The 15521-nt window shown below is 40.1% G+C and overlaps 1 protein-coding gene across 2 annotated transcripts in view; it reads right to left on the reverse strand.

The window, feature by feature from the left end:
* LOC135494959 (uncharacterized) overlaps positions 1–15521 on the reverse strand; it is a 48840-nt gene that overhangs the window by 29665 nt on the left and 3654 nt on the right. The window contains exon 1 of one of the 2 annotated variants that reach the window (XM_064783339.1): positions 4705–4922. The exons of the other annotated variant lie outside the window; for it this stretch is intronic. Coding sequence (XP_064639409.1) covers positions 4705–4849 — 145 coding nt within the window. The 5' untranslated portion in view covers positions 4850–4922. Of the gene's footprint in view, positions 1–4704; positions 4923–15521 lie in introns of those variants that run through there. 2 annotated transcript variants of the gene reach the window in all.

Here is a 15521-nt window from a genome sequence, read left to right on the forward strand (position 1 = left end):
CATGCTGATATGTGTGTTTCAAATAAAGCGGTTGAAAAAAAGTTATAGAACTTTTTTTGTGAAGGGTGGGCAAATTTGCCAAAATTCATGGAGCAAAGGACCACAAACGTCAGGGTAATGAGATGGAAAGAACAATGGAAATAATCACTGGAAAGAAGGATGAATTTCTTGTACAAGTTGTAAAGCATGCACCCTCGTTATCATCCTCCCTCTCCTTAACTATGTCTGCTGATGTCTGCTGCCCTAGATGCTAGGGTGCTTGACTTCATTGCGTCCACTCCATGATGGTAGAATTTGAACGAGATTTTCACTGCACGCCTTTCCCCACTCCTCACTGAAAACAAGTTCAACACCCCTTGTATATTTCAGTAAATGTGTCAAGCCCTCTTCACAAAGTATTATGTGGTTTCCAGATAAATGCAGCGTTTCAGGAAGCAGATATCATAAGAAATTTGCACTGGCTTGGTAAAAACCACTTTAGTGTTGGCATATATCGGTAGCCTGGAAAAAACCCAGCTATCAAATGCCAGTTTTATTCAAATTATGGGGGTGACTAATTGTGATTTACATGTAAGGGGTCACATGTACTACTAGTACTGGAACTAAACTGAGAGTACAAATCACTTCAGGCAATTCAGCAAAATTCAAACCAACCTGTGGGAAGTTGCATTTTCAAGATTTCTAAGAAATTTGGAGAGTAAACTGAATGCTGACACTGCAAGTGTTGTCAGTTTTGAAGCAAGGCATTTGTATCGAACAATAAGTTTGAGTAAATTGCAATATTGCCGGTACATGAAAACATGCAGCCAATAAGTTGTCTGAAGGAGAGAATTAATCATGAAATGTGAAACATTCTGATACAGAAAATGTTGAGAATGAGTTTGAGACGACTTAATCATTTCCCTGTGAACGTTGCATTCCAATGAAAACCGAGAGAATACCTCTTCCCCAGGCGACGGCACTTCCTAATATCCACCATCCAGAGCTACGACAAAATCACACGCCACGAGCAATCGCTTGGGATTATTTTTTGTCAAGGTGTGCAAATGACGGAAATCAGAAGAAACAAGATTACTGCACGAGGCTCTGTTACAGGAGGAGACAAATACATCACAACCTGCACTTTTTTAGTCTTCTGACAGAAACATGGAGTGCAAAGATTTTTTTCATTTTCCCTATTGAGTACAAGAAGTGGATACGTGTGGCAAGGTCAAGGTCAAAATTATGGTAAACAGAATCAAGAGCGACAGGGTAACTGTAGTCAGCTGCAATTTACTTTGTGTTGACAAAGCTGCTTTATTCTGAACTCATTTTGAGAATCGGACAGTTTTGACTTTGAGCCATCAGGCAGCTAGTCTCATTTCAGTCTGATACATAGCACATGAATTGTGAGATTACAACTGAAGTCAGTTGGACACTTAATATCTGTAACCTCTATGTCCAATGTCGATGAACCCACATCCTTGTTTGGCAATCAGATCACATCTCCAGGCAAATTGTGCCTCTGCCATCTGTGGCTTCCTCCAGCATTAGCAATCAATATGTGATATCAGTAAATACTCATCACATCTTCGATTCATCTAAGGATGTGTACCAGAGGCTCCAGTGATTTAGACTGGGTGATCATTTGATGCTTTCAAGCTGACACCAGTTTCTATTCCAGGACAAGGTTAAATGATTCTTTGGCGAGCTGTTTGTGTTAACTTTAGTTGGTGCATAATTTAATTGATTAACACTTGAATATTGAGTGACCTTAACCTAAGCACACCACTGAAATCCATAAATTAACTGGCTGAAGCAAATTTCTGTCAATCAACTGTGCATTTGTACAGGGATAGAAGCCACTGATCGATCCCAGACCCAGGTTCAGAGGTCACCAGGATATTGCTCAGTCTCGGTCTTTTGTTATGTTAGTAAATTGGTTCTGCTGCTTGTTCCTACGATCATAGGACACATACATGGCAAAGGTCTACTTGGGGAAGAGACTGACTTGGTCCCGAAACGGGAACAGTACAAACTAAAGTACACACCGATTCCAGGTGTTCAAGGCAGGTGACTGGTACAAATCGGTGCATGGAGATCAAGTCTACAAGCACAACAGCAAGTGGTGATGGCTGTACACCCTCAGAGCCTTGAGCAATATCCTACTTGTATCAGAATCAGTCATCATGGCCACACTTGTCAGTAATTGAGACTACAGGTATATGAGCAGCTCTAGACTGAGGCAAACAAGTGATTAGATTAATAAGTCTGGCTAACTGGACAAGGAAATGGCAACAAGGGCCCTTGAGATAAAGACGGTTACTACACGATTGAAGTAGGAGAGCTCTCTTCACATGATCACACTTCATTTATTATTTATTGGGTAAATGTTCAGGGATGTGGCCGGCTATCCAATTCTCAATCATATTATCCATCATCCTGGCCATGATTCTGTTGTACGAAGTTAGAAACCAGGCTCATTGACACGCGAAGTTATCCAACAGAGTTCACATAGATGCCACTTCAAAGACGTACCCAGAGAGAGAAGAGAGTACAATCGATACCAGAACAAGAAGAGCTCAATGAACTGTTCTGATTATAACCTCAGTCAACGGAATCAATCAGCCTTGAGATAGAGCAGTCCAGCCTCAGATTGACCCCTGATGGCTGGTATTCCCAACACAAATCCAGTGAAATATAATGAGGATGACAGGTATCAGTTCCTGTTTATAAAGTTTGTAATTTCTCATATTTCATTGATTTCAGGTATAATTTGTGTCAAATATAACAGAACAAGAAATCTGGCTTAGCCTCAGATTGACCCCTGACCAATAAGTCAGAAGAACAATCAATAATGGAAAGTGCTGACAGCTTTGATGGGGCGGGATAATAGCCATTACATGTAGCTGTCAGGAAGGGAAGATAATCCAACTTTGACTGATCAGCCCAAGTATGGACCAGATGGGGATATCACAGAAGTATCTCTGGGCACGGAAGTCACATGAGGGGATTCAAGTGGTCACAAATATCATCTAGAATGTATGACGGAGTTGATGAAAGAGGAATTGCAGGCAATTTGGTCCACATGGGATATGCCCGACTGATGGACATAGTTCAAGGGCAAGAGGGTTTAAAGTGAGGTTCAACTGGAGTTGGTGCACAAGAGGGGCAATTTATCCAGCACTGGGAGGTTTATGGCCTCGGCACTTGTGACCGACCTAGTTCACCTAGGTAACAAGGTCAAACTGACCTAGATTTACCTCAAGGAGTCAAAAGTGCAACTTGTTGAATCACTCTTCCCTTCATCTCTGGAGAGGAAACTTCAAGAATTGTTGATACTCACACTTGATCTCCCAGTACGCCGACTAACCCGTAAAGTCACCTCCCAGTTTTATAATCAAAGAATCCAGAAATTAGTAATAGGAAAAGAAAACGAACGTCTCCTGAACCTTTCAAGTGAAAAGAAGTGAGTTATGCTGCATGGTGCACCGGACTGCCTGACCTTTGAGTAATCTCTAACCCCTGAGTGAACTGTTACAGAAGCATCAAAAGGTCACACATGAGTTACATTGAGATAAGCATGTCGCACGAATATATATATATGTATACAATATTATGAAAATCTTTAAGCCATTTATTGATTTAATTGAGGCAATAAAGCCATTTTATAAAATTGGCCATAAATTAACTCATTTTACCATACCGTAAAGTACAGCAGAGGTGCAAGTAGCCGCCAAAAATTTCTGTGTCACCAAGTCATCATCGGAGTTTAGGCTTATCCCCCTATGGGTGATGAGCATGATCCCCCATGGGTGATGAGCATGATCCCCATGGGTGATGAGCATGATACACTCCGCACAAAAAGTCCACAGGGACAGTTGCTGCAGATAATAAAACCACACACCATTCTACACCAGTACAACTAATGTAGATGACCATGCAAGATCCCGATAAAAACCTTCCATACTCACATTGAGAGTCTCTGAAGGTGCACTTGCGACAAAAAGGATAACAGCCAACGATAGCACCAGGGAACAGGAATGTTAACACGACATCGAATCAGCAATAACTTCAAAATGAGAAGCGGAACATTCCCATCCCAAATTTCATCACCTACCCCTATGCTATGCTGTGTAATGAAGCAACAGGACCAACCAGGTTCTCCCGGATGAATGGAGCTTTTATAAATGCTCTGCGTTCTATTGTATCACCTTGCTAATAGAAAGCCGTAAACAAGGCTCAGGGTCAGAGGACATCTCCCTGTCCTCACATGACATCTCAGTTACCCCACTGGGCTCTAAACACCACCATTCATGCTGTCAATCATTATTATTCAGAGTATGAAATGAATGAAGCGAATAGTTCAAATATGGCATAAATTCTTCTCATTGACACTGTTGTCAGACAGTGTGACATCTGCACTTGAAGAACTGCAGCTATTATTGGTCAATAAAAGCCCGAGCAAGCACTGCAAATTTACAATTTCATAGATGTAGCAAAAAGTGATAATCAACCAACCCCCCCCTAATTACCTAGAGTCTGTTGACCTAGTTCAAAGACAGACGTCCCATAACAGAGACCATTAAGCGACTCAAATCAATTTGGCATTTCAACTAAAACAGCTTTTGGACCATAAATGGCGGAATTCCATCAATACACACACTTTCTTTACAAAATGCCATTAAAAAGGACAGAAAATAGACAAACCTTCAAATTACTCACCACAATAATTGCCTAAACTCTCGAGCCAGATGTCTGCACTCTGCTGAATGGTGCGCGGGATATCTAGTTTTTCATCAGGAGAATTATCCATCGCTATCACATCCGAATGCACTGACAACGACATCAGCAGTCCGATCAACACCATAAAATGATTACACACAATAATGTTAAAAAGTCAACGAAAGACAGGGAGCATCAGAACTGTAACTTAAGTCTGAATTGACATTAAGACCAGTTCCCTATTTGGTTTTAAATTAGGAAGATAGGATACCCACAAAATGTTTTCTCCTTCATAATCCTGCCAGATTCACTTCCTTTGGAATTGCCATGAACAGGGCTGACAAGTAATGAATATGGCACTGCAAGCCTGAGCCAAATCGGAGTGATGTTCCACCTGTGTCTCCAAGTCAATAATAATGTCAGATATTTGAAGAAAGCATGAATGTCCTGGTTGGAAGCCTCAAATAAAGGTAATTTCAAAGAAGTAGCACGTGGACGGTTAATCAACTCCTCATCTGGTAGTTTGTCCTCAACTAACAAATCAATACATCAGTACTGTCAAAGACTGGTTCAGTCAGTTCGATATGTCCATTGATAATCAACTGATAAGTTGATGTAGTCTGCTACGAGAAGGATAATGTCGCCAGTATGATGCACGATATAACAACTGAATAAAGAACAGGTGAAACAGCAACAGTTGCAGTTGATTGATGGGAAATCTACTTAACCAGATGATGAAAAGTGGTGAATTTGCCTAATAGGCCTACAAGTATGCCTACGTGGAAAAACATGAGAAAGATTGACCAATTGAACATATTCACTGGTCAGGGTATGGCTGGAGCTTGTGGTTTTCTTGTAAGCCTAAACCACAAAATCGAGGCACACTGATGTGATATGTACAGCTCCCAGCAAATTGATTTTAATTCGTTCATCCGCTTACTTCATGTCTGTTCGGATATGTGATAGTCAACAATTACCACATGGTGCCTAGGAAAATGCACAGCCTTGATTCAAAAGTGCTTCGACAGCAAAACCTCTCCATAAAGTAGACTGTTGGGACTGAAAAACACTGCCCTTATAAGGAAGGTGTTCAGTGAAAACGGGGATTTAATGGCTAATTCACGGAAAGTGGTTCTGTATCCAGTTTCTAGTCATACAATTACAATTGTAACATTTTTGAAGCAATGCTACAAAATCCAAGCCTTGCTTCCATTTCTCGCCCAAAAGTTGGCAAGAAAATCCAAAATGTCCAATCCGATGATCTGAATGAGTATGTTTTCCCGAGGTCCTGAAGCACAGTCAGTCACATGTAACTGTCAGGCCAACACTGATTGGTACTCCATCACTGAGTTGCATTATATAGCAAGAGGCAGTGCACTCACGCGGGAAGGATCAATCGTAAAACAGGTCAATGACTTCTACTCAAAATCCTGCCAGCTCGAACTGCAGCAAGGGACTCCGGTGCATACACAACAACAGAATATCTGAATCCTGCCACACCGAGATCTCGGTGCGAAGTACTTATCATGTCCGACAAGAAATAGTTAAATAATATTCAAGTTGACAGGTGTGTCAATTCATATGAAAACAGATTTAAAATCGATTTTTAGATTGCTGAACATGACCAACAGCATTTTTTCTTCACTTTTGATAATTCTAAGAATACGTATATACTCTAGATTCAACGATCGAAGACTGCTTCAGAATGTTCAAGAAACGAGAGATATTGTGCACTTGAGTCTTTTCGTGTCATTCAACTTATTACCCTATTTGGATAGGCACTGTCCAATGCAACAACATCATGTTGCGGCTTGGCCTTTGTAGTAACCGATTAAGTGATCTTAGATTGCTGAATCTAGAGGATCTTTTTACTTCTGTGCCTACAAACAACGCATTCTTTGGTGTAACCTGAGAAAAAGTAAGGCAAATGTAGGCATGCAAGCCTGCAAGTTCCATGAAGTCATCAGTTTTTCTGTTCTCACCAAAGAATATAGGCCTAATAGCCATTTATGTTTTTCCACTTCCAGCTCGGCTGTCAAAAGGTTCCAGTTTGTAAATTCTTGCTCAAAAAGACTATGAATTGTTCTGCTCTTCAAAGCTGAATCATAAATCTCAATACAGTACAATTTGTGATATTCTGTCTGAGTATGATGCGCTGGGGAAAAGAAGTAAACCATTTAGAAATTGAGTAAATAGGTTGATGCATAATCAGGTCAGGTGAACCACTTTTCTGAACCAAATACTATAAACCAGTTCACCTATGTGAATGCTCGGGTTGCTAGTCTACTCCATTTCTGGCTTTAAATCATTCTCCTGGTAGTGTGATGTGATGGTGTTTCCTGCACAAGCAGCTCTCATTCTTAAATGAAAGGAAGAGTGGGCCTTTTGTACTAGTAGGTCAAATCAACCTTGTTCACATCAGAATCTCAAGGTCAAGCATGGCATGATGGGCAAGGCACAATCCCAGCTTTATTTAACTCTGATAACAGTGACCTTGGAGGTCAAGGTCACAGCTCCAAGGTCAATCATTCCATATCTCAGAGGATGGGGATGCATGAAACAATGATATCTTCGTATGATTTGCCTGGTTTGCTCTCAAAGGACATGCTAGAATACCCATCATTCTGTACGATGTGACCAATCGCTAGGTGATTGTCTCCACCATCTACAAGACTATTAACTTTATTACTTACCTGTCCTTGAATAGCTCCACAGCTGAGGGAGAGGTCACAAGTTCACATGGATATATATCAGAACCTGGGGAAGATTCCCTCAATGGCAATAACACCGTGGTGACAACAAGACAATTGATCATATTTGATTATCTGGGTTGGTATCGATATTCTAGTCCTGCGAACATCCACCAGGTGCCAAGGGTTCAACATAGAGTCATCAGGGAGGAAGGGCAAGAGGACAGAGGAAGGGTGTAGAAAGATCTTATTCCAGTTCAGAATAAATTGTCCACCAGAGTCAACCAAAGGGCAATAGTGAGAGGAAAGAAAACTGAGAGTTATTTCAGCGATGGTCGACCAGGTTTCAAGGGTTCATGGTAGTGTCTGGGGGAGAAAATGAAGGCAAGGAAATGACACATCGATTTGATTACAACACAGGCAAAGGTTTCCATCGTAGAATCTATGACTGAGATTACATGTGTAAGTATCAAATATTCCACAACGGCCCAATCAATAGATCTGGGATGGAAACTTTTGCACATGTATGATACTCCATGTGCACGACTGTTTGCAAAATGAAATGGCCAGGGCCATTGTGCTCACCTCATGTGGAGGAAAGATGGATAAAGAGCATGGTCTTGTGTCATGTAGTGTTAGGTTTGATGTAGGTCCAAGCAATTACAATTTCCCCAAAATGGCCAATTTACATTACATTCGACCTCTGTGACCTTGAAAAGTAGGTCAAATCAAAGAAGACCCGGGTGACACATTGAATGGTTGTTAGAATTAGATGTACCTATGATATAAAATTGGTGCCAATCGGGCAAGTCATTACTAGGAATAATGGCATTTTGAAGAATTTAGGATTTGGCCCCCTCCCTGGAGGCCAAACGGCAAATCAGATCGCACCAAACTTCGGTACCTGAGATCACCTGACCAAGGGGTACATGTGTACTTAATTTGTGATCAATAGTCATTGCAGTTAAGAAACGTGCCATAGTTACGGCCTGACGGCGAATTTACGCCATTTGACCTCTGTGACCTTGACAAGAAGGTCAAATTAAAAACCTATTTGACATATACTGTATGGTGGTTAGATGTACCCATGATATCAAATTGGTGGCAATCGGGCAAGAAGTTAAGGAATAATCACATTTTTAAGGTTTTTGGATTTTGCCCCCTGGTGGTCAAGTGGTGAATCATATTGGACCAAACTTTGGTCCCTGAGATCACCTGACTAAGGGGTAAATGTGTACCAAATTTGGTATCAATAGTCATTGCAGTTTAGAAACGTGCCATCGTTACATCCTAACGGCTAATTTACACCATTTGACCTCTGTGACCTTGAAAAGGAGGTCAAATCAAAAACCCGGAGGATATATGATGCACCTTTGCTAGAAGTACCTACCATATTTTTTTCAAAATTTCCCGACTACTATTAAGGGAGATATTGCATATTTTCACTTTTAACGTTTGTCCCCCTGGTGGCCAAACCATGAAACGAATCGGACCGAAACTTGGTCTCCCAGGTGTCATTACATAAGGGTACATGTGTACCAAGTTTCAACTCAATAGCTCTAACAGTTACGAAACGTGCCCTGCTAACGGACGACGGACGACGACGACGACGACGACGACGACGACGACGACGACGACGACGACGACGACGACGACGACGGACGACGGACGCCACGGTATGGGATAAGCTCACCTCTGCTAAGAGGTGAGCTAATAAAAAACTACCTGCCAATACATACCGAATGATTCTACTGCTCATTCACAAGTTTGCCACAAACAGTGCTCTACACTAGACCTCTGCCAAGTGACACTACGCCCATCACCGGTTCAGATAATATAATCAGCCAATCAGTGGAGAGAGAGTGATCACATTAATATCCAAGATATATCCAGCAAATATCAATATTGTAGCGCATCTTCTACCGCTCGAAGCACCTTCTCCTAAGCAAACACCAATATCTGATTGGATTCCTTCAAGATCAGCGGCCAGGGACATGGCCCAGTTACCTCCCATTGAACTCTCAACAGTGTAAGGTTTCCTCCATTTCAATAGCTTGGGGACCAAAGATTATGGTGACATTCTGCAACGGTGTCCTTGAGCCCTGATCTTGCTTTCAATTCAAACTAAGGCCATGAACTTTGCTAGGGTGAAACATTTATGATCACTGATTCTCTTTCAAAATATCAAAAGCACAATAAATCAATGATGTTTTTGGAACATATTAGTTGCACTCTTAAATGCGTAACAATAGCTTTCTTTAGAGTGAGTTTATGTTCTCAACTTCCAAGCTTCTTCGTCATTATTGAAAAGTTCAAGGACAACAATAGGTGATGAATACACAGGTAAATCTTCCCAGCTGATACAATTTTCGCCAATTTTTCTAAGTACATTTCACAATTTGATGACCTTCCAAGTCTCAGTGACCTAGAAGAAGGCTCAAAAAGTCGTCAAGAAGATGAAAATAGAATCAACTCTATTTTAAGATATTGCATGTGAATTAATGTGTTACGGATTGATTACCGATAAAGTGAAGAAGGGCATAAAGGGCATACCGACTCAAACATGTCAAAGGATATAAAGCCAACTTCCCTTTTATGATCCAGAACTGACTCTTTGTATCAGTGAAGGCCAAATTACCATCACCATCACCTTGCCAATCACATCAAGAAACAACCCCACAATGACAGCAAACCTTTGGCATTATCAACCATCGCATAAAGCCACCGGAGTACAGAGAAATCCCTCCAGACAATCAAAGAGAGGGTTTTTACAAAGTCACCATTCCCTTCCGCATACTGATGTTCAAAGCTTTCAGCTACAATTATCATTCAGCTCTGTTCTTCTCCTTCCTTTGTTTGATACTAGGGAAGCAACCATTTGTGTCGAGGGATTTGTTGACAGGTGCCTTTAGTTGTCAATAGACATGTATATCGTCAATAGACATTTATCGACTTTTATGAGAAGTGCAAATATATGTACAGCATGTTTGCCTCAAATTGGAATGACATTTATGTAAAAATGTCATATAACCATGACCTTGGAGGAAAATATAAACCATAAACCAGACTGAACTCACTGACAGTGACAGTCACAAATCCACCAACCTGGAATGTATTGTTATTCAATACCAAGTTGTTAAACACTAATAAAAGTGTGAAGCATCCACGTAAGGGGTTACATGTACCTGTAAAAAAGAGTGGGAAGGAGACCAAAAAACATGACAAAGTCAAGAAATGTCAGGATATTTAAACCTTACTGGTGCCAGATCACCATTGTTTTTGGGGGAAGTACCAATAAATGTCAGTATGAGAAGAAAATAGACCAACCGCTATGAAATCCTTTTGCCTTATCTGGTTTTTCTATCCTGAAAATTGAACACATCGCATAAAAAGGTCTGAGGCAATGTCAACCAAGGGAAAGCCAATTTCTGTTTGCGATGAGTTTGCCCACTTGTTGGCACCCTAGGGATCAGCAATGCCCACAGCGTCTCGCTCTCATCAAGTAATATCACTCATAATCACATTTTTAGCTGGTCTTGCCCAGCGGCATTCAATTAGCAGATGAAATGGGAACTATTGCTCATAAAGGTCAGGCACTGGACATTCTTGTATTCTGTGGATTATAGTGAAGAGTTTAGAAGGAACTGCATGAACACAGGCAACAAGAAGTATTGAATCTGATTCTATCATCTCACACAAAAATATCAAGTTTGCAAAAATAAAGTGGTTTGCAACACCACAACCTCTAGTCTAATGGTTGGTGACCTCAGGCGTGATCTAGGGCTTCATCTCGTTGAACTGATATGATACAAAATGCCAATGGTTTTATATTGTTTTATTGATATAAAAATTCATCCCTGTTTAACTGAGCCAACTATATTTGACATTTGCTTTGAAGCCAAAGGCAAGGTATCATCAGCAAGTTCAAATAGTGTATGCAAATAACTATCAACAAAGAACAGACAGCACCGATAATAACAATTCCTTTTAGAAATGGCGTGATGCAGCCCAAAATACCTTATCAAACATAGACCCCTGGTGGCCTTAACAAGAGTCAGATCAAAGTGAATATTCAGATCAACTGAATGCATGAGAGTCGACACAAAGACACATAGACAGATTAAAAATAGAATACAGAACCTCACTATAGCGGACACCTCGGTTAGCAGGATACCCTCTCTATCAGGGACAGTAGTTTTGGTCATTTCTACACAATAAGACCTCCGTACTCAGGACACCTCTCAATTCTGGACAGCATGTCAGCGCCAAGGGTGTGCTGAATTGAGAGGTTCTTCTGTACATGCACTTATAGGTTTCATCTGAAGTGGCCGTATGGAGAAAATACTAAATATTCTCGCATTGTCAGACATCGCTGAGTCAATCTGGATCAACATATCTGCTCATAGAATAGCCGGAGATCATGGAGATAACATTTTCGATTGGAGTGAAAAACGAATATTTTTAACAAAACAATCAGAATCCACCATTGTCATGCAACCACAACAGATAGATAGCATTACGCCTCAGAGATAATGGTGTCAGCTATCAATCAATACCATCGGCATTACATCCATCATATTGAGCGCACGGACAGGTAGCAGATATGAGATTGAGAGCTAACATGATCTGTTTGAGTATTAGTAATCAATATCGTAGCAAAACACACCAATTAACATGCTGTGAGAGGTAATAGGAGCCGACAAAAACAGACAGGTCACAATCCAAGGTCAACGAAAATTAAAGAGATCAGGCAAGCCCACACAGATTCTATTTCTAGATTTTATAAAAATCTATTTATCAAGCATTCAATTAAAGATCATTCATTTCCAATCCCTGTTTTTCAGATTATGAAATCGAATGATGTCATCTTGGAGTAGGCATTGATTCCCCTTCATAAAACTTAGCGCCCCCCCAAACGTATGTTGTACTCAGAATTGCCAACTCTTCCCAAAGGGGGCTATCTGGAACTGTTTATAAAATTTTTTGTTTTTTCATTATTTTCAACCAAAATATTGGTACATTTCAGTATTTTCGCAAGTGACTTTGAATGGATTAACAAATGACAAAGGAGATCAATGCCTTATCTGGAAGAGTCATCACTTAAGACTCTCATAACCGCAACTTGATTTGAACTTGCTGAGACGGGTTCAGCCTGGTGTATATTTACAGGGTGATAATTAGTCTGACATCAGAGAGGAGAGCACTTGACCTCTTTCTTCTGGAGGGATCCAGTGCAGTTCACATAATGAGCGATCACCAAAAAATCAGGTGAAGGAGTACAAAAGTCATGTCTGATTTTAAGTTCACCGACATCATACTCAAAAGTTCCCCCTCTCCAACGCGATATGAAGTACTCTCACTTTTTATTTCGATATTATCGCACGAGGAAGCACTCAATGCCATCAGGGAGAATGCATTCAACCGCTGCTTTCCATATTTCAGGCCAATGAACTTTGCTGAGTGGTTCGGAAGAAATTTCAATCGAACGATGACATAATTGCCCAGTTATTTTGTTGTGTTTTGTATTCAACTTTCCCAAATTCCATTCAAATGGAACAAAAGATATCAAGCTATTTATTAAAATTCTGCACTCAAATGACACGAATAGCAAGTTTTTAAAATTTTTCGACTGTCAAGGTACATGTACATGTAGTGTGTCTATTATTGATCTTGGGTCATCTAGTTCTGCACTCACACTGAGGAATATTTGATACCATTAGTCATCGAGCCACTCAAAGAAACAAAAGCAGCACAAATGAATGGCAATTTCAACCATTCTGCACCTTAATTGTTCTTATCAAATAAATGTTCAATCTATATTTTTGACATAACGTCTGACATGCACATAAGAATAGAACATTTCTTTCTATTCTACCTCTGATGAAATACATAATGATCTAGTTTGTTCCCTTTCAATCGAACCCTTTTTTGTCATTTAATTTTAAAGAAACAAAGCTGTAAATTCAGAGTAAAAATAAATAAAATTAAGAAGCAACTAACAATCATTATCAGCAATTCAATACAATGTACATGCATGACATAGATATTGGATTAAGTGAAGAAGGCACTGATCATTGGCAGTGAGACAATCCAAATCCAGATCCGGTTGGGATCTATCTCTGGCCTGGCTGCCAGCATTGTTATTGAGAGCAAATCCCCTCCACATCAAAAAATACAAATCATTCATATCCCTTGTAAAACATTATAAGAGTGTGAAGTCCTCAGTGGTGTAGTGGCAGGGTCTGTGGCTACCATGCAGAGGACCCCAGGTTCAAACCCTAAGGATGGTTCCGAAATTTTTTTCAAAAATATTTTTTTTTAAGAATTTTTTTTTAATGGGCAGAGAGAAGTGATGCTTCAGTCAGCGTTACTTCTCCCCACCCATCAAATGAAATGAACAATAACAAACATGTATTAGTTGACTTCTCACCAAAAACATATCATTTTGCAGCGCTCACAAGCCCCATAAGCCCAGTCAAAATTGATTTTCACATCAAAGCCAGGAGAATCCTCCACATCTGATGGCTTTCCGATTATATCTCAAAGAAATCCAAACCCTTTTTCGTCATTTAATTTCAAACAAACAAAGCAACTAACAATCATTATCAGCAATTCAATACAATGTACATGCATGACATAGATATTGGATTAAGTGAAGAAGGCACTGATCATTGGCAGTGAGACAATCCAAATCCAGATCCGGTTGGGATCTATCTCTGGCCTGGCTGTCAGCATTGTTATTGAGAGCTAATCCCCTCCACAACAAAAAATACAAATCATTCATATCCCTTGTAAAACATGATAAGAGTGAGAAGTCCTCAGTGGTGTAGTGGCAGGGTCTGTGGCTACCATGCAGAGGACCCCAGGTTCAAACCCTAAGGGTGGTTCAGAAATTTTTTTCCAAAAAATTTTTTTTTAAGAATTTTTTTTTAATGGGCAGAGAGAAGTAATGCTTCAGTCAGCGTTACTTCTCCCCACCCATCAAATGAAATGAACAATAACAAACATATATTAGTTGACTTCTCACCAAAAACATTTCATTTTGCAGCGCTCACAAGCCTCATATAGCTATAAGCCCAGTCCATATTGATTTCCACATCAAAGCCAGGAGAATCCTCCACATCTGATGGCTTTCCGATTATATCTCAATCAAAGAAATCCAAACCCTTTTTTGTCATTTAATTTTAAAGAAACAAATCTGTAAATTCAGAGTAGAAATAAATGAAATTGGAAGCAACTAGCAATCATTATCAGCAATTCACTACAATGTACATGCATGACATTGGATTAAGTGAAGAAGGCACTGATCATTGGCAGTGACACAATACAAAGCCGGATCCAGTTGGGATCAATCTCTGGCCTGGCTGTCAGCATTGTTATTGAGAGCTAATCCCCTCCACATCAAAAAATACAAATCATTCATATCCCTTGTAAAACATGATAAGAGTGTGAACTCCTCAGTGGTGTAGTGGCAGGGTCTGTGGCTACCATGTAGAGGACCCCAGGTTCAAACCATAACGGTGGCTCAGAAATTTAAAATAAATATTTTTTTTAAGAATTTTTTTTTTTAATGGGCAGCGAGAAGTAATGCTTCAGTCAGCGTTACTTCTCCCCACCCATCAAATGAAATGAACAATAACAAACATATATTAGTTGACTTCTCACCAAAAACATATCATTTTGCAGCGCTCACAAGCCTCATGTAGCTATAAGCCCAGTCCATATTGATTTTCACATGAAAGCCAGGAGAATCCTCCACATCTAATGGCTTTCCGATTATATCTCAATCAAAGAAATCCAAACCCTTTTTTGTCATTTAATTTTAAACAAACAAATCTGTAAATTCAGAGTAGAAATAAATGAAATTGGAAGCAACTAGCAATCATTATCAGCAATTCACTACAATGTACATGCATGACATGGATATTGGATTAAGTGAAGAAGGCACTGATCATTGGCAGTGACACAATACAAAGCCGGATCCAGTTGGGATCTATCTCTGGCCTGGCTGTCAGCATTGTTATTGAGAGCTAATCCCCTCCACATCAAAAAATACAAATCATTCATATCCCTTGTAAAACATGATAAGAGTGTGAACTCCTCAGTGGTGTAGTGGCAGGGTCTGTG

Source organism: Lineus longissimus, chromosome 1, assembly GCF_910592395.1.
Source record: "Lineus longissimus chromosome 1, tnLinLong1.2, whole genome shotgun sequence".
Classification (NCBI taxonomy): Eukaryota; Metazoa; Nemertea; class Pilidiophora; order Heteronemertea; family Lineidae; genus Lineus; species Lineus longissimus.